General features: G+C 52.2%; 1 protein-coding gene across 3 annotated transcripts in view; it reads left to right on the forward strand.

Annotated features, from left to right (window-relative positions):
* Positions 1 to 27,746, forward strand: part of SEMA3F (semaphorin 3F) — a 67,640-nt gene that overhangs the window by 38,475 nt on the left and 1,419 nt on the right. For 2 of the 3 annotated variants that reach the window (XM_036739334.1, XM_036739335.1), the window contains exons 3-17: positions 13,329 to 13,489; positions 13,934 to 13,996; positions 14,744 to 14,863; positions 16,124 to 16,219; positions 18,569 to 18,662; positions 20,480 to 20,599; positions 20,829 to 20,968; positions 21,244 to 21,358; positions 21,508 to 21,577; positions 21,693 to 21,837; positions 22,468 to 22,690; positions 24,266 to 24,354; positions 24,693 to 24,734; positions 25,813 to 25,970; positions 26,250 to 26,317. In XM_036739334.1, coding sequence (XP_036595229.1) covers positions 13,329 to 13,489; positions 13,934 to 13,996; positions 14,744 to 14,863; positions 16,124 to 16,219; positions 18,569 to 18,662; positions 20,480 to 20,599; positions 20,829 to 20,968; positions 21,244 to 21,358; positions 21,508 to 21,577; positions 21,693 to 21,837; positions 22,468 to 22,690; positions 24,266 to 24,354; positions 24,693 to 24,734; positions 25,813 to 25,970; positions 26,250 to 26,317 — 1,704 coding nt within the window. The remainder of the gene's footprint in view (positions 1 to 13,328; positions 13,490 to 13,933; positions 13,997 to 14,743; positions 14,864 to 16,123; positions 16,220 to 18,568; positions 18,663 to 20,479; positions 20,600 to 20,828; positions 20,969 to 21,243; positions 21,359 to 21,507; positions 21,578 to 21,692; positions 21,838 to 22,467; positions 22,691 to 24,265; positions 24,355 to 24,692; positions 24,735 to 25,812; positions 25,971 to 26,249; positions 26,318 to 27,746) is intronic. The other variant, XM_036739336.1, reaches the window with a different exon arrangement.

A 27,746-nucleotide genomic window follows, 5' to 3' on the forward strand; every position in this document is an offset into this window, starting at 1 on the left:
CCAACTACCTGCCCTTCCCTGACACACAGGCCTGCCCAGTTGGGCCAGTCCCAAAGGATCATAATTTAGAGCTGTCCTCAGCGATGGCCAGAGGAGGTCCAGGTGGCAGTATGGGAATTTGAATCTAGGTCTTCTGACAAGATCCAGTGTTCTTTCCCCTGTGCCTGTCTGCCTCCTCTCTTTCTCCTACACAAGCCAGGTTCATTCTGGCCTTTCCACCTTTGTTTATTTATCATGGTCACAGCCACCTGGAATGCCCTTGAGCTGTCTGCCTATCCACAATCCTGCCTCTCATTAGAGGCCCAGCTTGGTATCGCCTCTTCTGGGAAGCCCTCCCGTACCGCCCCAGCCCACTGGTCTCTGTCTCCCCTCTCAGTCCCTCACACCCTTGTCCCCACTCTCCCTCCCTCACCCTCACCTCTCTGCTCTCCTGTGTGTGAGTTATGTCTCTCCCTAGATGGTCTCAGGCAACAGCAATGCCAACTTTCATGGGGCAGTGAACAGCATGTTGGTAGACTTGGGGCCTGGAGACTGGAATTAAGCTTCTGCTGTAATATTTAGCCAGATGACCCAGCAAGTCACTTTGTCTCTAGGCCTGTTTCCTCAGCTGTAAAAGGATAATTACCAAGAGCTTTTGTGAGGAAAACTCTTTGTGAAATGTTAAAGTGCTTCGGAAATGAGAGCTCTTGTTTTCACTGGGATTTATGAAGCCCTTTCCTCATGGCAGACCCTGTGGGGTAAAGTGGTTGGGAGCAGGGAGAGTGGAAGGGGCGACCAACCGCTGCTCTCTGAGTAAGGAGACCCAGCTGCAGAACTGGAGGTGCAATCCTGGAGGAGTTATTCCCCTCTCTACCCCTAAGTCTCCCCAGTAAAATGAGGAACATCTTTGTACTACTTGTTTCCGAGGGAAGAAAAAACACTTTGTAAACCTTAAGATCCTGAAAGACAACGGGGGAGTTATTGTTACTGAGTCGCTTTCATATACATATTATTATCCTGACTTTTGGGGGATAGTTTCCTGAGCCTGAAACTCAAGAAAGGAAAAAGCAGGTCACCCAGCTAGCAAGTGCCTCCCCACCCCGATCTCTCGGGTCCTTGTTCAGGGGGTAGAGGACAAAGGCATCTCCCGGGAGGCAGAAGCTTGCTCAAGTGGGTGCCTCTGCCAGGCTGAGTTGGCTGAGGATGGGTGGAGAGCGTTGTTTGGCAGGTACCTATTCACAAAGAAGAAAAAAACTTTCCAGGCCGGAAAAGGTGTTTTCTCCTCTTGCTCAGATGAGTGGAAATGAACCTTTCCTTCCATTGATAACGAAGATTCCCTGCCTCCTATGGCCTCCACAGCTCAGGCCCAGGCCCAGATCCCGGCACTGGCGTTGCTTTTCTGTTTGTTGTCTTTGCAAGTCACACAAGTTTTCACTTTCAATTTTGTTGGAAATTTGCTTTCATCACCAGGCTGTGGACAGAGGCCTGGGTCGCTCTGTTACCTTGGGCTAGTCATGGTGTCGTAGGATTTAGAGCTGGAAGTGACCCTAGAGAGGATCATTTTATAAATAGAGAAGCTGAGTCCTAGGGGAAGGTTCAAAGGGTTATAGGGTCTGGGGCTTGGAAAGGATGGTAGATATCATCTGGTTAACCTGAGATCTGTTTATGAAAACATTTCAATCCTTGTTTTCTAATCCTATGTATTTTATTCTTTGCATTTAAAAGCATTATTCTGAGGGGAGTAATAGTAGCCAGTATTTATACCATGCCAGGCGCTTATACTTACCTTATGTTATCTGCTCAGCAGCCCTGGGAGGAAGGTCCTATTATTATCCTAATTTCCTCCCTAAGTAGTGAGCTCCCCATCACTGGAAGTGGCCAAGTAAAGATGCTAGAGAGGGGATGGATTCCTGTTTCTGTGTGGATGCACTGGACAATATGGCCTCAGCAGTTCTGTGGTTCTGAATCTCCTTGGATTCCTGAGTCCTCTCTCTTCCTCGATTCACAACCCCCATTTCAGGAAATTAAAGGGTTACTTCCAGCCATGGGCTCTGCACTTCTGCATTCTAGTGGGCCTGGCCCTGGAGCCCCCAGGGAGGGGGCAGCCAGAACCCAAGGCCTGGTGATTTAGCTCTTCAACTGTAGTCCAGCTTAGGGAAGGTCTGGCCCAGGAGGCATCCATCTCTTCCTGTCCCCTGCCATAATGCGATCCTGTGTCCCTGAGACTGTAGGAGGGGAGGACGTGCAAAGCAGCTGTCATATTTGGGGGAGGGTAAGGCTGAGTCAACAGTTGTAAGCCTCTCCCTGCTTCTTCCTGGTCCCTGAGGGCTCCTTGGAGGAGTCATCTTTCCTGCCTAGCATCATCACTGTCGGCTGGGAGATCAGCGATAATGGATAGCTCTAGACTTGTGGACTCAGTGATGAGGATGTCACTTAACTGTGTGACCATGGGTCTCTCATCACCTCAAATGGTCATAAAAATACTGCACTAACTGTCCCATGGAGTTGTTGTGAGGAAAGTACTTTATAATTCAACTAGGACTTGGTCTTGTTAGTGGTGATCGTCCGGGGCTTTTTCTTGACTTTGGGGGTGGGGTCCCAGGTCAGAAGAGATTGAATTATTACTAGGACTTGTGGCCCTCCAGGGTTCAAGTACTGGGAAGGATAATCAGTGCTGCCCACCAGTCCCCACCCCCTAAGAAGGGGGAGCCCTCCTGAGTCAGTGGTATCCCTGCGAGAGGGAGCCCAAAGGTCTCCATCTTCTTTCCTACCTTTGACCTCTGGCTGCCTACCCTAGCCCTATAACAGGTCAGCAACATTCCAGGGGTGGGGTGGAAGGAAAGAGGGGTTCAGAGGCCTGAGAAATGTCACCAGCATCTCATCAGGTTTTCGAAACTGGAGCCAGGAGCTATAAACAAAGCAGAGCCCAGGCTTGGCCTATAGAACAGCCTGGCCTCTCCAGGCCCTGGCTGGAGGAGATATGTATAACCTGGATCAAATACACCCCCAAACAACCCAGGCTCTTAAGCATGGGAAAGCAGCCTCCTGGGGAAAGGGCTTCCACTGCAATCCACAGCATCATATCCTGTGACATACCCACTGAGATCACAGCCAGTGGGGTGGGGGGGTTCCGATCCCACTGAGTCACCCTCTCCTGACGTCCCCACTATACTCAGCTTCCTCCACCTGGCCTTGTAGAGGCCGGGTGGAGGGGATGGGGAGGTACCTTTTGTGTGGAGGGGCCAGCAGTGAGAGAAGGCACTGTGCTACAATGGAAAGACCTGTGGCCCTGGAGACCTTGTGCCTAGTCCTGGCTTTGATGAGCTACTTTGGACAATTCCCCTTCTCCTTCTGGGGCCTCTATCCATCCTTTGTAAAAATGAACCTGATAACCCCTGCCTATCCTGCCTCTTATACCAGGCTGTTGTGGTGCCATTGAGGGAAGGCATGGGAAAGCCCATTGTGAGCCTGCACTGCCTCAGTGTTCATAGCTGCTCCTGGAGAGTCTTTGAATTTCTTCATTTCTCTGTGGCTTTCCCTGGGAGCCCCTAGCCGGCCCCACTTGCCCACTCCAGACCTTTCCTCCCTTGCTTCAGGGACCCCTTTCAGCTGCCCTCCACAGACGCCCAAGTGCTTGGTTGGGCTTTTCCTGAATAAGTGGTTTGAAGTTTTCTTTGATACTCTGACCGTTGGACATCAGTACAGAGCACCAGACTCTCTCAGTAACTGTTTACATTTCAGTTCATTTAACCACCATCAATTATCATAACACTTCTTCTGACCTAGGCGTTAGGCCTCCCTCCGGATTCTTTGCTAGTCACTGTTCTTGTCCTTGGCCTGGCCGAGCTGGGGTGAGCTCCTTTCTTCCTGTCGTCCCCCCACCCCCCACATTATTTCCCAAAGCTCTCTCCAGATTCCTTTGTATTCTTAGTACTCGTTAGATATGGTGTTACACTCCTCTCATGGGCCCTGACTTACTCAACCATTTCCCTGTTTTGAGGCTCTCAGGCTGCTCGCTTCCCGTTTATTTTTATTTTTATTTTTGTAATTACAAGTAATACTGCTTGGAAAATCTTTGAAAAAATTGGCTTTTTTTTTGGTTTCTGAATGTACTTGCAGAGAATAGTCCCAGCGATGGCATTATTAAGATCAAAGGGCATGATTATTTTTGTAACTTTTACCGGGTGCTGACTGATTCTCTCTAAAAAGATTCCACAAATTCGCAGTTCCCAGTGGGTTGGACTTTGAAAACAACCAGGCAGTTAATGCCAGGATCCGGTGTACCCCAGTCCAGTAAAACATCGAAAATTCTAACAATGTAGGGTCCTGAGTCCTGGGGTGCAGGTACACAAGGGAGAGAAGCCGGGCCTGAGCAGATGCAGACTGCTGGCACTGGCTTATCTGGGCAGACCTGGATCCACTTGGGGTGGAAGAAAGAAGCAGGAGCGAGAGTGGAATCCCCTATGATTCATCTGGGCTTGCTGGGGTGCCGTGGTCAGGTTTTTACAATTCCTAGGCCTTGGTGTTCCTGGCTGAGTTATGGGAGCAGGAGAAGACACCAATGGGTGTGAAGGGCCTGGTGGGATCCCCACAAGTACAGTAGGTAGGATGGCTCTCATTGGATGTGGTTGTGGCTTGAAGGTCTTGTGGCTCCAGGTGCCTGCCAGGGCCCGTATCCCAAAGACTTGAGGGGTTACCTGGCTTCTAGCTGTTGGCCTTAGGAGGAAAATGGTGAGGAGAGGAAAGGAAAGAAAGAGAAGAGAGGAGAGAGAGAGACAAATAGAGAAAGAGAGGAAAAAGAGAGAGATTGAGAAGAGGAGAGACAGAGAAAGAGAAGGAAGAGAGAGAAAGAATGTCTGTGAGATTCTGCCTGTGACTTTGCCTGTCTCTTTGTCTGTGAATCTTGTCAATTCAGTTTAATTCAATAAAAATTTCTTTTGTTAATTAATTAATTCATTAATTTTTAGTTTTCAACATTCATTTCCATAAGCTTTTGAATTTCAAATTTTCTCCACCTCCCTCTCCTTCTGCTCCCCAAGACAGCGTGCAATCTGATATAGGTTCTACCTTTGCGTTCATATTAAACATATTTTTACATTTGTCATGTCAACAAACATTTCTTAAGTGACAAAAACAAAGTCATCCCTGTCATCAAGGAACTTATATTCTGCTGGGGGAACATGACAGATAAACAAATAGAAAGTGGCTTCAGAGGTGAAAAGAGTTGCAGGAAGGAGGTGGCGTTTAAGCATTACAGAAAGCCCAGAATTCCAAGAGCTGGAGGAGAGGAGGGAGAAGATTCTGGGCAAGGGGTACGCAGCCTGTGTTCAGAGGTTCAGAGTCAGGAGCTAGGTTATGGTCAGGGGACAGCGAGTGGACTGATTTGGCCAGGACATAAAGTGCACCATAGGGATTTATATGAAATCACTTTATAAAAATAGATTGGGCTTTAAATGCCAAAGAGAAGGGTTTGCATTTTATACCAGAGGCCATAGGGAGTCACTGAGCCTTCTTGAGCAAGAGAGCAACCTCGTCGGATTTGCGCTTTAATATCACTTTGGTGCCTGTGAAAAGGACAGATTAGAGAGGGGTGAGACTTGAGCCAGAGAGGACAGTTAGGAGGCTGTTAAAATAGTTTAAGTGAGAGAGGATGAGGGCTTGAATTAGGGAGGAGGTAGCATGGAGTCCTGAAAAGAATGCTAGCTGTAGAGTCAGGGAGCCTGGATTCAAAGTCTTGCTGCTGATATCTGACTTTTATTATGTGACCTTGTACAAGTCACTTAAACACCTGGACTTCAGTTTTCTCATGTGCAAAATGAAGGCATTGGACTAGATGGCCTCTGAGGTTCCTTCTGGCCTGTCTGTCCTTCCATCTATGTCTGTATCCCTCTGTCTGTCTGTCTGTCCATCTATCTGTCTTCTCTCTGTGTATCTCTATGTCTCTTCATCTGTCTGTTTGTATCCCTTTATCTGTCTGTCCATCCATCCATCTGTCTGTCTCTATATCCCTCCATCTGTCTGTCTGTATCCCTCTATCTGTCCATCTATCCATCTGTCTGTCTGTCTCTGTATCCCTCCATCTGTCTGTCCATCTATCTATCCGTCTGTCTGTCTCTGTATCCCTCCATCTCTCTGTCCATCTATCTATCCGTCTGTCTGTCTCTCTCTGTATCCCTCCATCTGTCTGTCTGTATTCCCAGCAGCAAGCTCCCATCAATCACATGTTCCTTACTTTCCCTGTCTCCCAGCAAACCCCAATCCCAGCCACAGCTCCAAGCCCTGCAGGCCTGGATGGGGTGGGGGGTACTGTGGGGGGTGGGAGGGAGACCTTCTCCCATCCTGTCTATAAATAGTCTCGCCTGGGCCGGCTTTCCCGCCTCCTGGGTGACCTCCAGCTGGCAAGTCTGGCTTCCTCTGGCGGCTTCCCCATTTCTGGCTATTTAGTTTCTTGTCACCACAAACTTGGCTAGGGAGGGGTCACAGAGGGTGGGAGTGGGTAGGATCTTGGTCCCAGGAGAAGCCCAGTCCAGCTGACCAACAGGTGACTGGCTAAGACTTCAAAGGCACCGACTAACTGGGTAGGGGAGAGGGCCTCAATTGGAGAAGATTATCTTTGATCCCTTTCCCAGACCCAGGTCATTTTGTCCATCCCCCTGCCTTAGCCTTACAAGTGACCTTGTAGCTTTTGGCTGCTGCCATTCTTAAAGGGGGATATAGGCTCTAAGGTCAAAGGGAGGGGAAACTGAGTCAACTCTTCCTCCCCATGTCTGGGAGTTCTGGATGCCAGGGGGAACAGGTTCCCTAAGAGTTTATGTGAATGACCTTGGAAGCTGGTTCTTCTGAGCTGGCTCTCTGCTCCACCCCCCAGGTCCTTACCCTTGGGGTCCCCTTGGTAGCAGCCAAGAGAATGGGGGTGGAGAAGGCTTGGGCAGGATCCTGGCCAGCCCAAGGGACAGCTGCCTGGCAAGGAAGGGTGACCTTGGGCAGTGGGGAGTGATAGAGTGGGATATGAAGAGAGGGAAGAAGGGAGGCTCCTGCCTATCCCCTACTCTGCTCTGGGAGCCCAGGGCCAATGCTCCTGCCCACCCTCATTCGTTAAACACTCCAAAGCCCAACCCCAGAAGCTGGAGTTGGCACCCAGTGTTAAGGCCTCTGCCTTGTTTAGCAAAGGAACCACAAGCTAGGGCCCTGAACCCTCCAGGATCCTACCTCAAGCAGTTGAGGTGGGCCACTGGTCCATGGGGATAAGAAACTGTTTCAATGTCTCTGGTCCTTCTGTCCAGGGCTACCTCCATAGAGTTGGCCTAGGTCCTCCATCTACAAAGTGGGGTGGCTGCCAAAAGATTTGGCTAGACCCTGTGCTGTCTTACAGGTTCCATAGGATTTAGAGTAGTCAGAAATGTCAGGAGTCACCCAACAGATGAGGAAGCAGGCCCAGAAAGACTACTGGGCTTGACCAGGGTCATGCAGAGCCTAGATTCAAACTCCTTCCACTACAGCTAGGTGCTTGGAGCTCCTTGGCCAAACAGTGTGTGTTGGTTCAGCAAGTATCCCCCAAGCTCTCCCTCTGGAACCTCGCCCTGCCCTCCTGCTCACACATGGGTCAGAGAGGAAGGCCAGAGTCTCCTCCCTCAGGTTAGGGCCCCCCTCAACCAAGATGTGTGCGTGTACATGTCAATAACTGTATATGGGTACCATACTCCAGACCCCAGCCTTTACATCTGTAGGACTCCTGGCTCCCATCTGGCCAGGCCTCATTCAGACCTCGAATATTCATGACCTTCATTGTGCTTTTCTTTCTCTAACCATGGAGCTAAAAATAAGGTTCTTGAGGGGGGATGGGGGATGGAGAGGGGTTGAGTGATGTTGCCTCCCCACTCTAAGGTGGAACCTCTGAGGCCTCAGTGGACAAACACCAAGGGGGCTGTCTTAGTGAACTACTTGGAGGGGGTCGTCATGGGAAAAGGAGCAAGAATATGGTCCATCCTGGTGATCGACGTGGAGCCTGGTTGTCTTCTTCCTTTTTTTCCTTCTCCGACCTTGCCCTCCGTCCTCCTGTCTTTCCCGGGCTGTGGGCTTCCACTGAACAAGATGTGGTTTCCACAGGACTTCCTTCACTCTGTGAATTAGTAGTCAGTGCAAATATCATTGTCCTTACTTTCCAGAAAAGGAAGCCAAGACCCAGTGACGGAGACTGACTCATCTAGGGTCCCATAACGTGTCCAGAGCAGAGCTGGAACGCTATGCTCTTGACTCAGGCCATCTTTGCTTCTGCTGTACTAATGCTGGTGGTCCTGGTCAAACAAGGCTTCTCTTGGGACACTGACCCAATGCCAGGAGGGTCTCCATGCTTACTCTTTCTGCCAAGAAATCTTTCCTGATCCCCCCGGTTGCTAACACTCTTAACTACCTTCCCTAAATTATCTCCTATCCATTTTGTATTTTTCTATATGTATGTATTTATGAACATATATTATTATATATTATACATATGTATATATTTGTATAATATATATGCACATATGTATGGGATATTCTGAAAATCTTAGTGGAATTTTAAGCTTTTAATAGCTTAAAATTCCACTAAGACTTTTGGGATATCTCACACACACACACACACACACACTCTTGCCTGATAATAATAGCTTACAGTTATATAGCACTTTAAAGTTTGCAAAGCACTTACTATGTGTTGCCTCATTGAATCCTCACAACAGTCTTGTGGAGTATGTGCTCCTGCTACCTCCGCTTTAAAGATGAGGAAACTGGAGTTAAATGATTTGCCCAGGGCCACTCATCAATGAAGAGTCAAAGGCAGGATTGCAGGGGTTTGTTTCGTTTTTGTCTTTGTGTGTCTACAGTGCCTGACGCGGAGTAGGCATTTTAATAAATACCTGTTGGTTGCCGTTCCATTGTCCTGGAGCTGCCTCTCTAGCACTTGGGTCCTCTGGGATTAAGCATTGCCCTTTCCTGGTGTCCAGTCATAGAACCCTAGGAACTACAGCTGGAGGGGCCCTCGGAGAACTGCTTCATTTTACAGACAGGGAAACTGAGAGCCAGAGAGAAGTAACTTGCTCGAGGTCACCCAGTTAATTAATCTTCTGCTGACAGAGTCCTTCAGCTTAGCAGTGGGGACACAAGAGTTAAGAATGACAGTCCCCATCCTCGTGGAACTCACAGCTTTTGGAGGGTGGGGCGTGGCATAGCTTCGGATAAGTGTGATACAAGGTAGGGAGTGATGGGCACGTGGGAGAGATCCAGAATACTGCAGATGATCCGAGGTGGGAGAAGGCACGTTTGACTGGAGACGTCAGAGAAGGTGTTGTCTTAGAAGAAGCGACGTCTGAGCTGGGTCTCCTTTTAAAAGAAGTGGAGGGAGTGGGTCGTAGCAGGATGGGAGAGGATGACATTGTAGGGGGCCCACCCGGCCTGGCTGAAACATAAGAGCTATCAGATTGAGATGGGCCAAATGACGTCAGGCTAGGAAGGTAGTAGCTTCAAGGTTTGCCAGGTGCCTTACATAAATGATGGTGTCTGGTCCTTGAAACAGCCCTGCGGTGTGTGTGTGTGTGTGTCCACTTTACAGTGTGTACCCACTTTACGGATGGGAAATACTGAGTCTAGGGAGGTTGAGTCATTTGCCTAGGTGGCTAAGGCAGGAATTGATCTCAGGGCTTCCTGACTCCAGGCATAGGACTTTAGAGGCCTCTAAAAAGACTGTGGAGAGCCTTAAAAGCCAGATAGCAAGGAGTATCATAGGGATTTGAACCCAGAACCTCTGACTTCCACTGTATCACATCTTCACCAGGAGGGAACTGGGAGGGGCAAGCAGAAAGCAGCTTGGTTTAGTGGGTAGAGAGCTGAACTGGGAAGTCAGAAGGACTTGAGTTCAGATCCCGCTTCTGATGCTCACCAGCTGCAGGAGCCTGGACCAGTCACTTAAGCTCTGAGCCTCAGTTTCTTTGTCTGTAGAAGGGGGAGAATAATGCTCTCAGTGCCTATCTGGCAGGACTATTGTGGGCCTCGAATGAGGTTATGCCCAGAGAAGACTCCACAAAGCTTCAAGCCTCTGTCAGCTCCTGAACGTGGATCTGATGCTGACTCCCAAACTGGATTGAGGCCTCTGCCCTTTAGTCTCGGCCAGCCTGGGCTGAGAAGCTCTTCCTCAGAACTCAGCACCAGGCATGAAATAGGGCTTGGGAACAAGCCCCAGCTCAGGGGGGGCGGGCCAAGAAAAAGGTAGTTCCCCTGCCTTGGGGGCCTAGCAGTTGGGCATCTGTTCTGCCCTGCCCCAAAAGTCTGGGTGAAGAACAGGTTGGAGTTGTTAGACCAGGACTCTGGGATGGGGGGGGGGCACAGGAGGGAGGTGGTCCTGGGGGAAGTTGTAGCTCACCAGCTGTCGAAACAGGTCTGGCAGCATTTGGTGGAGGGGGGGTATGGAGGGAGGCGAGGGGGGTTGAGTGCATGTGGAGGGGAGGAACTGGGGCCGGCCAGCCGGTGAGGGCAGCTCGTGGGGTGCCAGCCACATGCTAGGTGTGGGAGAGGCTCAGGGGAAGGAGGAGAGGAGAGAGACCCAGTGGTGCTCCACAGCACCCAGAAAGAAGAACCTGCTGCCTGCAGCTTGTTTGTTCATACTGGTTTGCTCACCGTCTCCCCTATTAGATTGTAAGGTCCTCGAGGGCAGGGATTATCCTTTGCCTCTTTTTGTATTTACAGGGCTTAGCACAGTGCCCTAGCACACAGTAAGTGATTAATAAATGTTTATTGAGGGGCATCTAGGTGGCACAGTGAGTAGAGCACTGGCCCTGGAATCAGGAGGGCCTGAGTTCAAATCCGGCCTCAGACACTTGACACACTGTGTGTCAGCTGTGTGACCTTGGGCGAGTCACTTAACCCCAATTGCCCTGCCTTCTCCCCTCAAAATAAATAAATAAATGTTTATTGAGTGATTGATTGGAAGTAAGGCATAAACCAAGCTGGTGGGGGCCTTGTCCAGTATCAGGCAGGTTGGCCAGTTCCCAAAGGGGCAGGAAGATGCTCCCTAGTGTCCCAGTCCTGGCCACCATACCCTGAATCCACTGGACTCAACCTTTGGGTGCTACACAATTCTGAAATTGATGCCCTTGGTGCTGGTGGAGGAAGTGGGCAGACCGTGGAGGCTGGAGCCCCAAGCACATGTCCAGGGCTCACTCCCTCCACCCTGAAAGACCCACCAGGGTAGCCCCTCTCCACCCTCCTGCGATATTTGTGCACTCCCCCACCCCAGCAGGTCACCCCCTTCACCAATTCCCGATGCCCTCTATGGCTATTGAGGGCTGTTCTGGATCCAGAGAGGCCTTATCTAAGAGTAGAAAGATTGGGTCAGGATTCCTGGATGCTTTCCTCAGCTTTCCTCATTCTTTCCTTTCCTCTCCCATGGCCCAATTTGTTGCCGTGTGTGTGTGTGTGTGTGTGTGTGTGTGTGTGTGTGTGTGTGTGTGTGGTCACCTCCCTGGGCCTCGGTTTTCTCATCTGTAAAATGAGGAGATTGGACTAAATTTTCCCAAAGATCCTTTTCAGCTCTCAGTGGTGCTTTGACTTGCACTGCGTGTGATGGAGCAATAGGCGTGGGGCTGGCTGCTCTTTAACCCGTGAATGCCCATAAAGACCTTTGATGCAGCTGCTAGGTTGGGGTGGGGACCTTGAGCCCTTTTATCCTGAATTTCCAGGAGCTGGGGTGCTGGGGTGCCAGCTTAGTGAGACGGCTGATGAATCAAGGATTTGGCCCAGAGGTGTGGCCCTGCCCAGCCCAGCTTCCTTCTCCCCAGCCCGGCCTGGCGCCATGGCCTTCTTACACTCACTGTCCTCAGGAGAGGCTGCAGTTTCTAGGGCTGGGCGACTCCCAGCTGAGGACAAAGGGGCAGAAAGGGAGGTTGGGTGGGCCCCAGGAGCCTCGGATCCATAACCTGGGAAAGAGTAGGGAGAAGGGGCTTCTTGACAGTGATCTAGGGGAGCCCCTGGGGATGGCTGGGCCTGGAAGGTGGGGAAGAGGCACAAATTATTCTCTCCCTAACACCAAAAGCACTGGTGCCTGAATCCAGTTATAAGGGTCATGGGTTCCCTCAGGCCCTAAGACTGGAGAAGAATCTGGTACCTTGGACCTTAGTAACTAGAATGGGACAGCTGAGGCTTTTGTCCCAGGTACTGACATTCAAGGGGAAGGGGTAACATTCATCCCTACTGGTCTGGAGACTCCAAGCCCTGCACCTAGAGCCTCTTGGTCTTCTGACAGCCCACACCCCCATGGGAGGGCAGTGGGAGGGAAAGGCATCCTTCCCAGAGGTCAAAGGAGGTTAAGAAAGCAGAGTCCATGTCAGTAGAAGCCAGGGGAGTCAGGCAGTGAGACCAGCCACCCCTTTCCTCCCCGTGAATGTACCCAGGGATCACCTGGCAGCCAGGTGGCATAGTGGATAGTGTTACATTTGGAATCAGAAAGACCTGAGTTTGAATCATGCCTCAAACATTTACTAACTATGTGGGCAAGTGGACATACCTCTCAGCCTCAATTTAGAAGCCCATATCAATGGGGATAACAATAGACATTTAATAATAATAATGATAATTGTTGCAAGGATCCAGTGAGATCGCATGTGAAGTGCTTTGCAAACCTTAAAGTGCTATATAAATGCCAGCTGTCACCCTCATGATGATGATGACGGTGGTGGTGGTGATGATGATGTCTCTTCCAAAGCCTGCTTGCTTTCTCCACCTCTTGAGGGGGCACAGGCTAAATAGACTCTTTGAGAAATTGGTCCCCCTATCACCATCCAAATGAATTTGCCCCAAGTACCAGGATTCCTGGGGCCACCGAGTGGCGCCGTGGCTAGAGCTCTGGGCTTGGAGTCAGGAAGACTCATCTTCCTGAGTTCAAATCTGGCCTCGGACACTTTCTAGCTGTGCGAGCCTGGACAAGTCACTTAACCCTGTTTACCTCAGTTTCTTCATCTGTAAAATGAGCTGGAGAAGGAAATGGCAAACCACTCCAGTATCTTTGCCAGGAACATCCCAAATGAGGTCATAGAGAGTCGAACGCAACTGAAATGACCCAACAACAACAAACCAAGATTCCTATTATAACCCTGAAGTCAACTAAACATTACAGTGCCTTGTGTGTACTCAGGCCCCCTCCCAGCCCCCTACTCTGGACAATGGCGAGGAAGGCAGAGGACTTGATTCTTGGCCAGTTTAGGAACGGGAACCCTCCAGCTTGGGGCTTGGACGTGGCGGGGATTAGATAGCCCTAGGCTTCCATCTCCACTTTTTTGCCCCACTCCTAATGACCGGCCCCTTCCCTGTTCTGTATCCTGCAGAGCTGAAGGCTACGGGTACTGCTCATTTCTTCAATTTCCTGCTGAACACAACAGATTATCGGATCCTGCTGAAGGATGAAGACCACGACCGGATGTATGTGGGCAGCAAGGATTACATCCTGTCCTTGGACCTCCATGACATCAACAGAGAGCCCCTCATCGTAAGAGGGGGGCAAGGGAGGGAGTGGGAGATGCATCAGGACTTCCCCCAGAGCTGCCTACCTGGGACAGACTCTTGAAGCTCTGGCCTTCCACCCCCTAAATACGCACCCACACCCCTACATACACACACCCCTACACACCTCTGCCCTTAAGGACTTTTAGCCTGGCAGAATTACAGGCACCATATCCAAGATAAACAGATAGCTGACTAAAGACAGTGTGTAGCTGGGATATTGATACCAACACAGCACCGTCAACTTGGTTGTGTGTGTTGGGTATGGGGGGCAGGGAAGGGGAGAGAGGGAGGAATTCCTGATCTGATCCCCTGTCCCTGGCCTCCTGCCTCATGATGGGTGCTTCACTGGGGGTCTCAGAATTGGGAGTGGGGTGAATGAGAGTATGAGGTTCCTGCTCTGACCTTCGCTCTCCCCTATCCCCACCAGATCCACTGGGCAGCTTCCCCTCAGAGGATTGAGGAGTGTGTGCTCTCAGGGAAGAACAGTAATGTGAGTATGAAGGGCTGGGTCACAGGTGTGGGTCCACAGGTGTGGATGTCGGTGAGACAGGGAGGGAGGAGACGTGGGTCCGAGACCATCCCCCTGAGCCGTGAAGTCCAGAGCACTCAGCCCCTGAATCTCACAGCCCCTAAACTCTCAGACCCCAGACTCCCAGCCTACTGACTTCAATGCCCAGCATCCCAGTTTCACAGCCCCATAACCCTGGACTCAAGCCACTTAAACCCCCCAATGCTCCCTCTTCCAGGTCCCCAAATTAGCCAGTCATTGAATATTCCACGGCTGAATGCTGATTTTGAAACCAGGGAGCTCCCAAGAACTCCCCCCACCCAGCTGACTATCACCTGTCAATGCCTCTGAGCTTGTGCCATCAGAGCTGACACTCCCCCTTGGGAAGTCCCCTCAGACCAAGAGGCAGGAGGCTACCGTGACTCTCGCGGGGCTCCCTTCTACTCTCCCCCCTTCCCTCTCCTCAGAGGTTACTTCTATACCTCCTCTTGGCCCCAAAGTCAGCAGATCCAGCTGTGAGCGTCTACCTCACTACTCTGTTGCTTTGGACAATCCCTTTCCCCTCTTTGGGACTCAGTTTCCCCTTCTGCAAATGACAGTGTTGGACTAGATCTCTGAGATCTCTTCCAGCCCTAAGGAGTCTGTGAGCACTAAGGGCGTGGGAGGAGCTGGGGAGAAGGGCAGGGAGGGGGCTTTACAGGATCCTCTCGCTCTTCTTTCCTCCATCAGGGGGAATGTGGAAACTTCATTCGGCTCATCCAGCCCTGGAATCGGACACATCTGTATGTGTGTGGGACAGGTGCCTACAATCCTGTGTGTACCTATGTCAATCGAGGGCGCAAGGCACAGGTATAGCCCAGGGTCTGAACCCCCAGCCTCTGACCCCTGACTCTTGGCACTTGACCCTCTGAGTCCTGACCCAAAAAGTCTAGACCCCCTGAACGTCTTTTCCTTGACCCCTCCTGTCCCCCCTCCCATCCCCCCCAAGTGTGGCCCTGGGCCTGCCCATAATTCCCCAGACCCCTTGAATCCTAGCTTAGCGCTGTCCCTTCATTAGGTTTCTCGGGGTGCTCCTGGGCTGGATGAGGGGTGGGTAGCATTCTCATGCCCCTAGCACCCCCTCCTCTGTGGCTGCCGGGGAGGTCTTTGGGGCTGCGATTCTAGGGCTTGTTCCAAGCTGATTCAGTGCCACCCCAGGGGCCAGGTGGCCCTGCCTCAGACCTTGGAGGGGAGGGACGTCTCTGGATAGCCCCTGAGATAGACAGATCACCAATAGGAAAGATATCAGAGGATGTGGGGAGTGGAATGGTGGGTCGGGAAGCTGGAGTTCTGGGCTTTTTCCTTTGCTGCTACCTCCAACTGGCTGGAGGGAGGGGATATTGGATTTACTGTGCCTCGGTTTCCTTGTGTGAGCTACCTCACCCCCCACCAACTGATGTGAGGTAGGGTGGATGAAGAAATTTACCTAAAACAACCACTTTCTTTGGATGCAGATGAGCTCATCAATATTCATGTCAGTATTTGAGGGGGGTCTTTGGGAGAGGGAACCCTGGGATGCCTCCTCTCCCTTCTCCCAACACCTGCCATTTTTGTCTCTCCTCACCCTCCGCTTCTGCTTTCTTCCATCTCCATCTGGGCTCGGTTGGGGCCCTGTGGCTCCTGCGTGTCATGGGACATGTGTGTGCCCTCCATGGGGCCTCTCTCCCAGGGAACATGTGTGAGCAGGCATGTTCTTGGTTGAGCCACATGGATTCTCCCAGGAGAAACTCATGTGGCTGGTCGTCTTTCTAGTGGGGCTTGTGTGATGGTGGTTGATTGCTGCTGGGCCAGTGCGTGTGGACAAGGCTTGGGGGCTAAGGGGAGTTTGCAAGACACCCACAGTGCTGATGTGTAGTACATGTATGCTGAGCTGGAGTGTGGCTCTGACTGAACAGGGTCCTGAGCGGCTGTGTGTGTGTGTGTGAGTGTGCTGAGGGGCGAGTGTATCCTTAGGAGAGTATGCATGATCACGTGTCTGTTCTCCAACTGGGCGACTGGTCTACCTTCAGTGGCCCTCTCTGCCCCAGTGGGCGAGCCCCAGGGCTAACCTGACTCTGTCCTTCTTCTCAGGCTGTGGAGCTGACACACACCCTTCAGGCCAGAGGCCGGGGCAGCAGAGCCACGGATGCCGCCGCTGTCAGCCCAACTGTGGCCACCCAGCACCAGGTGGGACCCAGGCCTCAGTCTCCCCGGCCCCTTTCCAGCATAGGCCCTGGCCCCAGCATCCTGACTCCCTTACCCCCAGAATTGTAGATACTCTGAACCAGACAGGACCCACCACCAGGCTGACCCTGGACAGCTCCCTCCACCCTGTTCCCTCCCTCCTCATCTTCCCCCTGGCCCAGCACAGAAGTGTGCCCTCTCACCCCTTAGCCACGCCATCCTACCTGGAGCACTGGTACGTCCATCTACCACCTGCCATCCTTGTAAGGAGCCTTCCTGACCTAAGTGCCCCAGTGTCTGTCCCCAGGGCCCCCAAATATCCCCACCTTCAGCCCCAAACCAAGGTGCTGGAGCTGTGAGCACTGTGAAGGCCCCACTAGGGCAGAACCCTTGAGGACCGCCCCCCCCCCCCATTCTGCCAAGGCCTCAGGAGAAATGAGCAAGCTCACATCTGTGTCACTCAGGAGCCCCACACAGGACTCAGCTCAGACATACGGCACCCATGTCACACACTTATACTTGATTACACACATACATACTCACACACACACCACACACACACACACACAGCACACATACAGCACACACACAGCACATATTCCTCCTTCATTGGAGTCAACAGGACACCTGTCCTGGGGCTCTCTCCAGGCCAGAGTTGGCTTGAAAGTGGTGAGAGCTCTGTGTGTGCTGTGGATAGGTGAGAGCGTGACTGTCCGTGTGGGAGATAGATGTGAGATGCTGGGTCTGTGTGGGAGAGTGCCCATGAGATGGTCCTGGTTGTGTGCACATGGATGTGAGTGCTGGGGGCTTGGTGAGTGGAAGACTGTGTGTTGAGGGGCAGGGGCCTGGCATGGCGTGTGTGGAAGGGGTTGTATTGTATGCAGGTGGGCGTGGAATGTCTGGGAGGGTCACTCGTGTGTTTTCCCATCACCATCCATGGCGCCTGCTCTCCGCTCCTGTAATTCCGCTCCTCTGTTGCCGCAGCCTCCTTCACCCTCCCCTTCCTTCCCTGCCCCGCCATGTGTACCCCACTCCTACCCCTGCTGGGGCCCAGGCTGGGTCTGTGGCACTTCACTCCCGAATCTGCCTTGTCTAACTGGGGCTTGGTCCCAGCACTGCTCACAAACCCCCCATCCTGGGGCAATCTCAGGGTTCTGGGATCCATAGTGACCAGGGCTGGGCCACACCTGAGTGCCCAGACCTTTGGGTTTCTTCACCCTGGGCCTGTGCTCAGCTGGTCTGCTATTAACATAAGTCAGTGCAGACAGAATCTTTGTAGAGGGGCTGGAACTTGCTTCTTGGAGTTGGGGAAGATGAGGGATAAGGGTGCCTGCTTCCTTCCCCCCATCCTTCCTATGAGGCAGGAATCAGCTGGGCTAGCAGTTTCTAAGAGACAGCCTAGCTAGGCTCCTCCTGCCCCCTTGCCTTGGAGACAGACATGAACTGACTTGACATAGAAGTGTTTGGGGCTGGAAGACATTGTCTAGGCCGGGCTGCCTGTTTGGGGGCCCTCAGACCTGGGGTTACAGGGAAATGTCAAGTTAACCAGCTCTCAGTTATCCGTCCTCTGATGGAAGGATTGTACCAACCAGAACCGGAAAATCCAAAGGCCAGTTTTCTCTCTGGCTAGGGAATTCCCGGGAGAGTTTGTGGTTGCAGACCTGCCCTCCTCACTGTCTGGCTCCAGACCGATATTATTCTGTGTCTGCCTTCTCTGGGCACCTGAGGGTTTGTGGAAAAGAGAGGCTGAGGAAAAGGCCTGGGAATGGGTAATGAGAAGATAGCTGTATCCCCTCCCCACCCAAACAGTCCCCCAGGCACCTGCCTTTGTCCTGTGGTGGGACCTCCCCACTCCAGCACTGTCCCCCCCAAAAGACGGCACTTATCCCCCTCCTGTGGGACTGGAACCCCAGGGATTCCTTCCCTAAGTCACACTCATCCTTAGCACAAACCTTCCCTTGACAACTAGCCCTTCAGTGTTGGGGGCAGTGGGGGTGGGTAGGTGGGGTAAAAGCCATTCTGGGCCAAGGACTGGCTGGTGACTCTGGTCGGAGTCTGAATGGAGCCGTGGACTTGTAGCCGCAAGGCCTGGGTTCAAGCTCAGGCAGTGATACTAGATCACCTTGGGCAAGGCATTTTTCTCGGGACCTCAGTTTTCCTCATCTGTAATATGGGGATAGAAATACTTGTAAGACCTACTTATCAGTCTTAAATCCTTGGAAATATGTGAATTATCCTTCCTACTTATGGCTCCAACTCTCGAGGCCACTGATGGGGGGAGGGGCGGGAGGGCGTGTGTGGAATCTCCTCCCATTCCCTTGACCTCTCTGAATCCCCATCTCTCCCTGGCAGGATTATATATTCTACTTGGAGCCAGAGAAACTGGAGTCAGGAAAGGGCAAGTGTCCTTACGATCCCAAGGTGGACAGCGTCTCTGCCCTCATCAGTGAGTGTCCTCCTCTCTGATCCTCCCTCGATTAGGTTGGTTTCCACCAAGATCAGAAGGCCGGGGAGGGTTTCAAAGGGACTGTGAGCAGGATCAGGAGAGGGCTGAGGGTGTGGGAGAGAGAAGGTGCACCTGGCTGATGCTCCGTATGCACAGCCTCCGAGGTGGGAAGCAGCTCAGAATGAAATTCTGTTTTGGGGGGAGGGGGACAGTATGGTACAGTGGCAGCATCAGAGGAGGTTACTGTGTTGAGAGGCATCCTCTCCAGTGCAGTGGAAAGAGTTCTGGATTTGGGAGTCAGAGGACCTGAGTTCAAATCTTGATCCCATCACTTATCACCTGTGTGACCTTGGATAAGAGATTTAACCTCACTGTAGGATTACAGTTTTGGGGCTTTTTTAATCTATAAGGTGATAGCGTTGGACGAGATGACCTCTAAGATCTTTTCTTGCCCTAATTCTTTGACCCTATGACTCCCAGGACCCCTTAGCTCTAAATCTATGCTTCTGTGACCCAGGTTCAAATCCTGACTGCTGCATACCAGCTGTCTGATTTTAATCAAGTCAATTCCCCTCTGAAATGGAATTTCTTTATCTGTAAAATAAGGGTGTTGGATAACATGACCTCTGTGGCCCCTCCTAGCTCTAAATAAATACTCTGATTTCCTATGATTTGAGACACTTGGGGCAGGGAATGGCGTCTCCAGGTGTGGGAAGAGGGGCATCTTCCTTGGTTTCCTTCAAGTCCCGGCTAAAACCTAGAACCTAGAACCCAGGAAGCCTTTCCTGATCCCCATTAATGCTAGCACCTTCCCTCTGCTCACCCCAATTTATCCTGTCCGTGTTTCCTTAGAATGTGGTTGTTTACAAGTTCTCTCTCCTACTAGAATGTGAGTTCCTAGAAAACAGATTGTCTTTTGCCCCTCTTTGAATCTCTAGCACTTAGCAAAGTGCCTGGCACACAGTAGGTACTTAAAGTGCCTGGCACACAGTAGGTACTTAAAGTGCCTGGCACACAGTAGGTGCTTAACATATCCTTACTGATGCACTGAGCGACCGCTAAGTGACCTCCGTCATTGTGTCCGTCTGTCTGAGCACCCCCTTCCAGACCAGCCTGCCCATAACCACCTCCCCCCTCAGGTTGGCATCGGCTCCCAGGCTATGTACTGCCAGGCTTTATTCATTTGGGAACAGCTGTTAGGCCCAGTGCCCACAGGAGAAGCCTGAGAACAGCCAGCCGGGTGAGGGTGGCTGCCCCCCTCCTTGTTCCTCCTCCCTGGACAGCCTGGGAGGTGTCCACTGCCAGGCAGTACCAGGAACTAAGAGGTCGATTCGTTCATTCAGCAAGTATTTATTAAATGTCTACTGTGAGCCAAGCTAAGCAGACAGTGCCAAGGCAAAGATAAGGGGCCCCTGCCCTCAAGGGGTTTACCTTCTGCTGGGAAGGGGCACACAACATGGACACAGATAATATAAATAAGACAAGGAAGGAGGAGGCCGGGTCCCTGCCTTTGAGCCACTTCGGCCTCCTTGGGCCTCAAATAGAGGATTTCCAAAGTTTCTTCACCTGGGAACCCCATGATTCTGTGACTTTTCTGGGAGACTCAACAAACTCCCAGGAAATGCACCTTCCGCTTGGGCAGACGCCAGCCCACAAGTACCTGGGGAGGTGCATGATTTGGGTGTTCGAGTTAGGGGCAGGAAGAAACCTGGGAGAGTAAAGCTCTGAGCGCAGTGTGTCATGACACAAAGGCTCCCGACTGTCCGTTCCCAGGGACTGGGGACATGAGTAACTCACAAAGCCCCCTTTCTCTGCAGATGAAGAATTATATGCTGGTGTGTACATAGATTTCATGGGCACAGACGCAGCCATCTTCCGGACCCTGGGCAAACAGACGGCCATGAGAACGGACCAGTATAACTCTCGCTGGCTCAATGGTGAGATGCTACCTGGATCCAGGGTACCCAGAGACCCTTCTCTACCAAAGGGAGAAGGGCCAGGGTGTGTGTGTGTGGGTGGAGTGAAGGGGTAGATTTTGCATTGAGCCAGGGTACCCAGAGACCCTTCTCTACCAAAGGGAGAAGGGCAAGGGTGTGTGGAGGGTGGAGTGAAGGGGTGTATTTTGCACAGTTGTCTCAGACTGACCACTCCCCCTCCTGGTCCCAGATCCTTCATTCGTCCATGCCCAGCTCATCCCGGACAGCGCTGAGCGGAATGATGACAAACTCTATTTCTTCTTCCGAGAGAAGTCCACAGAGGCTCCCCAGAGCCCGGCCGTCTACGCCCGAATTGGCCGCATCTGCCTGGTACAGCATTGGCAGGGGGGATGGCGGGGAGGGATCTGGGCCCAGGCTCTTGAAGCTTTCTCACGTGTGTGGGCTCTTTGGGAGTCCAGACCACCCCCCATCTCTCATGCTGGGCTTTGTGGGGGGGCTAACTCTGGGAGGCTTGGAGACTGGGGGAGGGGTCACTGCCACGGCCTGGATCTAGGACAGATTAAGGGATCTTTAGAAGTCAGGACTGACTCTGGGGGAGAGGCATGGGGGGAGTCTCACAGGAGGGGGGCTATTTGTGCCCACAGAATGATGATGGAGGCCACTGCTGCCTAGTAAACAAATGGAGCACCTTCCTGAAGGCGAGACTCATCTGCTCTGTTCCTGGCCCAGATGGCATCGAGACCCACTTTGATGAGCTACGTGAGTGCCCATGAAGGGGGTGAGAGGAGCCCAGTCAGAGGATGGGGGCACCCCATGCTCAGGCAGGAGGGCCAACCTGGCCAGCCTCTAGATATCTGGGGGCCTGGCCAGAGCCCTAGCTCCCTGACCCCGTGTTCTTCTTTGCACAGAGGACGTGTTTGTGCAACAAACCCAGGATGTGAAGAACCCCGTCATCTATGCTGTGTTCACATCTTCAGGGTGAGGCCTGCAGCGGGCTGGGGCTTGGGTTCTCTCTCTGGGGCTGAGGAGAGCCAGGGGAAGGGCAGGAGGCTCGACCCAGAGCCTCAGACCCACCACCGGCTCTCTCCTCCAGCTCTGTGTTCAGGGGCTCTGCAGTCTGTGTGTACTCCATGGCCGATATTCGAATGGTCTTCAATGGTCCCTTTGCCCACAAGGAGGGGCCCAACTACCAATGGATGCCTTTTACAGGCAAGATGCCGTATCCTCGACCTGGCACTGTGAGTCATGATCCTGATGATAACTGCCATGGCCCCCTTGGGCCCCCAACCCTCCTATCTCACTAGCTCTGAGCCGAACACCTCCCTACCCCAATTCTGACTCCCACTGTCTGGAATAGAACTGGGGAAAAGGTGCTTGGCTGAAAGCAAGCCTCTTTCCAAGAGAGGGTTTGTGTGGGTTTGTGGGGTGGGGATAAGGAGTGACTCAGGGACAGGGACTGGCAGGATAGAAGGCCTGGGATGTGTGTATTAGGTGGGGGTGTTGGGGTGGGCATGGAGGTGCTGGATCCTGACCTTGAGAGTCTCCCACCTAATCCTGTTCCAGCCTTCTTTTTCTGGGCCTCCTATCCTGGCTCATTCTAAATCCCAGATCCCCCATCTTGGAAATCTGACCCCAACCCACCCCAACCCACCCCAAATCCTCCCCATGTCCCAGGACCCTGATAGTAGATAAGGCAACTAATGCCCAAGGTCAGGGCTGTCCCTCTTCAGGATTGGGCAAAACAGGTGATTCCAGGCAGGAATCTCATTCCTGGTACCCTTGGGGGCTAGTTCACAGGGCTGGGGTGGAAGGGGGTAGGGCCCAGGGCCCCTAACCCTCTTAACTGGTCCTGTGTTTGGTGACTCCAGTGTCCAGGGGGGACCTTCACACCATCTATGAAGTCAACCAAGGATTACCCAGACGAGGTCATTAACTTCATGCGTACCCACCCCCTGATGTTCAACGCGGTGTACCCCCTGCAGCGCCGGCCTCTGGTGGTCAGGACCAACGCCCGCTACCGCTTTACCACCATTGCTGTGGATCAGGTGGATGCGGCCGACGGGCGCTATGAGGTGCTTTTCCTGGGCACAGGTACCCACTGCCACACCCACCAGCACCCTCACATCACACTGGGATGCCTTGGGGAAGGGGCGGGGTGGGATGGGACTCCACCCCGTGGAGGAGAGGGCTCCTTGGGAACATGGTCACCACCATTGATCTTCCTTCTCAACTTTTGAGGGAGAAAACCAGGGTCCAGAGAGTGAAGGGGGCTAGAGCCTGTAGTGAGGGAGGGGTAGCACCCAGGGCCCTCCCCTTTCAGGGCCAGCCTCAGACCCAGGACAATCTCTGCTCCCCTTTATCCTCCCATGAGTGTTTGAGGTAGAAAGAGAAAGTCTTCCCAGGCCCTCCCAGGTCCCCATCATTTCATAAACCAGGGATCTGGAGCTGCCCTACCCCCCGGCAGTTAGGAAAGGGAGTGGGCACCCCCAATTCCTGGCAGACTCCCCTGAGGAGCAGCTGTTGTGTCTGCTTGGCAAGGGGGCCCAGCGCCAAATCATAGTAGGCGGGGCCTGTCATGTGCAAACACACACAAACCCACGCATGCACCTGTGTATAGATATACATTCACACCCACCCATATCTGAGACATAAATAATAACACCTCCTGGCATTTATATGGCTTTTAAAGTTTGTAGAACTCTTTAATAATTATCTGTAAGGTCCATCCTGCAGGTATTATCATCCCCATCATACAGATGTGGGGACTGAGGCTCAGAGATTATAAGATCATCAACGGAGGAAACCCTCAAGGGCATCTGGACCCAACCAAAACCACATATCTGGTGCCAGGGGCAGAGGCTGAGCCGCGGCTCCTAACTTCACATTGCAATGCCGTGCTCTCAAGCCCATGCTCAGTCTTGCACACAACACATGTGACGTATGAATGTGGTCGTGCTCATGCTCAGGAACAGGGGGAGAGAAGGAAATGTTTATTAAATGCCTACTATGTGCCAGGCACTGTGCTTAGCACTTCACAAATATCATCTCGTTTGATCCTCCTGACAACCCGTTTTATAGCCGAGGAAACTGAGGCAGACAGAGTAAGTGACTTGCCCAGGGTCACATGGCTAGGAAGTGTCTGAGACTAGATTTGAATTCAAGTCTCCTTGACTCCAAGGCCCGGTGCTCTATCCAGTGTGCACCCCCCACCATATGTACATATACACATGTGCCTAAGTTTCCCCACAGACACATGTATGCACACATGCATGGCCCTGGGTGAGGGGCCAAGGACAACCTAGCTCTCTGTAGGCTCTCTGATGGCCACAAGGGGCAGGGCTGGTGGTGTGACTTCCTTCTGAAGGATCTGGATTCTGTTGCCTTTGGGGCCTGTCTTTAGTCCAAAGCTGGGGACAAGTCCCTTGGGCTGGAGGCCCTGGCTGGGTTCTCTGCTGCTTAGTGCCCCAGGGACCATGGGGTGAACGGCTCCCTTGACCTTTCCCTTTCCCTTTCCCGAGCCCTGAGCGCTCACTTCCTAGTCTAGGGAAGGATCAGGGTCCCAGACTGGAATGCGGAACAGAGGCCAGTGACCCCTCCCTTCCTTGGCCTCTTCCCTGCTCCCCCTTCATCCCCCACCTGCTAAAGGGCTCCTCTGCCTCATTCTAGATCGAGGCACCGTGCAGAAAGTCATTGTGCTCCCCAAGGATGACATGGAGACAGAGGAGCTGATGCTGGAGGAGGTCGAAGTTTTCAAGGTGGAAATCCCCCTGTCCTAAGACCTTCCCCTACCAGCCCCATCCCTGACCCAGTGACTGCCTGACCCCACCTGGTCCTAGCCTATCCCAAGCCCCAGGTCCCCCAAACTAGCTCTTCCCAAGCCTTGACTCTGAAATCTAACCCAAAGAGCCCCAGAACTGGACCCCTGAGTCTGCTCAGCCCTGGCTCTCCCTAACATCCCTGGCTTCTTGTCCAGGGGGATGGGAAGGGTGGATCATCACTGGAGGGGGAAGTGGGGAAGGTCAGAGGTTAGGGGAAGAGTGTCTTGGGGGAGTCCCCACCCCTATTAACCACCTACCTTCACCTCTCTTTCCAGGTTCCAGCCCCCATTAAGACAATGACCATCTCCTCCAAGCGGGTGAGTCCCTGGGACATCAGTGCTCACTTCACAGGGTCTGCTTCTCATCCCCTCTCCAGCACTAGGCAGGACACAGCAGGACAATCCCAGGGCCAGGAGTCCATCCCCCTCCCCCGCCCCAGCCCTTCTTCTGTAATGAACAAAGATCTCAGAGTTTTTCCAAAGAGGGTGACCTTCCTCTCTTCCCATCTTTATCCCATCCCTCATTTCTAAGGCTCATCCCTTTGGAATTCCCAAGGCTCTTTTCTCCAAAGCTTTTTAGAGACAACACCCCACAGTATAGGGAGATGGAAGTTTGGGGAGGGGGGAATAGAAGCCGAGCCGGGATATAAGTGTACTATGTGTGGGACTCTTGGCAAATCATGAGCTCCTGGGATTTGGATCTGGAAAAGGATGATGATAAGACCATATGCTTAGAGCCAGGGACCTTGGAGGACATCGTGTCCAACACATTTATTAACAGATGGGGACACTGAGGCGTGGAGAGGTTAAGTGACTTGTGCTGGGTCACACAGCTAGTAGGAGACTGAGACCAGACTAGTACTGCAACCCCATTTTACAGATGAAGAAACTGAGACTCAAAGGGGCATGTGATTCACCCAAGGTCACCCAGATGCTAGGTGTCAGGGTGGAGAATTGAACCTAAGTGTTCCAGCTCCACTTCCAGCCTTGGCTTCAGTTTCCCTGTCTGTCCAGAGCCTGGCTGTCTATGGTCCTTCTAGCTTTAAGTCCCACGACTCTTCTCTGAACATGGGAAGGGAAGGAGGAGCTAGCATTTTTATAGCTCTTTACAAAAATTTCATTCTCACAGCAGCCCTGGGAGGTGAGGGATATTACTATCAATTCCCATTTTGCATTTGAGGCACACAGGTTTAGGTGACTTGCCCAGAGTCACACAGCCAGGAAGTGACTGAGACCGACTTTGAACTCAGGTCTTCCTGATGCCAGGGCCAGGGGTCTATCCATCATGTCACCTGGCCGCCCCCCAAGGAGAGGCATTCCCTAGCCCACTGAGGCGTGGGAACTAAGGGGCGTGGGTAGGATCAGGACTCTGACCAAGCCCTTGATGCCTTCCTAGCAACAACTGTATGTGGCCTCCGCTGTGGGAGTAACCCACCTGGGCCTGCATCGCTGCCACACCTATGGGGCCGCCTGTGCCGACTGCTGTCTTGCCAGGGACCCCTACTGTGCCTGGGATGGCAAATTCTGCTCCCGCTACTCAGCTTCCTCCAAAAGGTAAGAGGTGGAGGGGGAGGGGGAGGGGACAGGGGAGAGACCAGCCTAGTCTGAGCGGAAGCCCACACAGCCCCGATGGGAGAGGACCTTTGCCCTTAGGGAGCCCCTGGTCTGGTCTATGAAAGAGACATAGACCCTGATCCGAGGGTGCCCTTGGTCTGGGGAACAGACACGGCCCCTGCCGTTGGAGGGCCCTGGGTCAGAGGGGAGCTAGGGAGGATGGGGGCAAGGGCAGGGACGATTCTTTTGAGAGTCAGTCTCTCCTTTCTTCTCCTTTAGACGGAGCCGCCGCCAAGACATCCGCCATGGCAACCCCATTCGTCAGTGCAGAGGTTTCAATTCCAATGGTGCGTATGGCCTCAAATCCTTTCTGGGAGTCCTCCCCCACAAATCTGTTAGTCGGCTAGATGTCTCTCATGTTGCAGAAAGCCCATCTATCAGACTTTGAAAATCACTGGCGTGCCTCATTGTAAAGAAATCCCAAGAGGCTGTCTCAGACATTTATTAAGTGCCTACTGTGTGCAGAGCCCTACATTGAGTGGGCCCTAGGGAAAGAGACACAGTTTAGCTCGTCTCAGACATTTATCAAGTGCGTACTGTGTGCAGAGCCCTACATGGAGTGGGCCTTAGGGAGAGAGACACAGTTTAGCTAGTCTCAGACATTTATTCAGTGCCTACTGTGTGCAGAGCCCTACATTGAGTAGGCTCTAGGGAAAGAGACACAGTTTAGTTAGTCTCAGACATTTATTAAGTGCCTACTGTGTGCAGAGCCCTACATTGAGTGGGCCTTAGGGAGAGAGACACGGTTTAGCTAGTCTCAGACATTTATTAAGTGCCTACTGTGTGCAGAGCCCTACATTGAGTGGGCCCTAGGAAGAGGGACACAGTTTAGCTAAGATCCAGTGTGTCCCTGCCCTCTTGGTCCTCGAGGTCCAGAAGGGAGGTAGGCTATTAGCCTCTATCCACTACACACACACACACACACACACACACACACACACGCACATACATACGCACACATGTGCATATACAAAAACTATCCTACAGCTTAACCAACTTTTACATACCACTGGGTACAATGATTTCAAATCCTTGGGAAGTCATGGCATGTTATTTCATGCTCCTTTCTCTGTAATTCCTGGGAGGTTTATTGATTTTGAAAAAATAAAACTAATTTGGAGAGAGCCAGCCTCAAAGTCAGAAAGATCTGGGTTCAACCTTGAACCTCAGCATCCTCATCTATAAAACAAGACACTTGGCCAAAATGATTTATGTAGTCTTCTCCTGCTCTAAATTCCTGTGAATACATCACATCCATTACATCTGACAGTTAGTGAGAGAAGGGGTGGAGGAGCAGGAATCAAGGCAGGCTTCCTGGAGGAAGTGGTGTTTGAATTAGCTCTTAAAGGATGGTTAGGAATTCAGCAGATGAGAGGCAGCTAGGTGGTGCACTGGATAGAGCGCTGGCCCTGGAGTCAGGAGGATCTGCACTCAGACACTTGACTAACTCACTAGCTGTGTGACCCTGGGCAAGTCACTTAACCCTGATTGCCTTAAAAAAAGAAACAAAGAAACAACAACAACAAAAAGGAATCCAGCAGATGAGGAAGTGGGCAAGAGGCCATTCCAGGAATAGGAAGCAGCTTGAGTAAAGACACTGAGACAGAAGAACATGTTTTTGGGTGTGAGAGAACAGTCTGCTATGGCCAGGAGCGTACTGGAGAAGAGGAATTCATGAGATGAAACTGACTAGGAAGGTAGAGTGGTGTGTGATTA

Source organism: Trichosurus vulpecula, chromosome 9, assembly GCF_011100635.1.
Source record: "Trichosurus vulpecula isolate mTriVul1 chromosome 9, mTriVul1.pri, whole genome shotgun sequence".
Taxonomy (NCBI): domain Eukaryota; kingdom Metazoa; phylum Chordata; class Mammalia; order Diprotodontia; family Phalangeridae; genus Trichosurus; species Trichosurus vulpecula.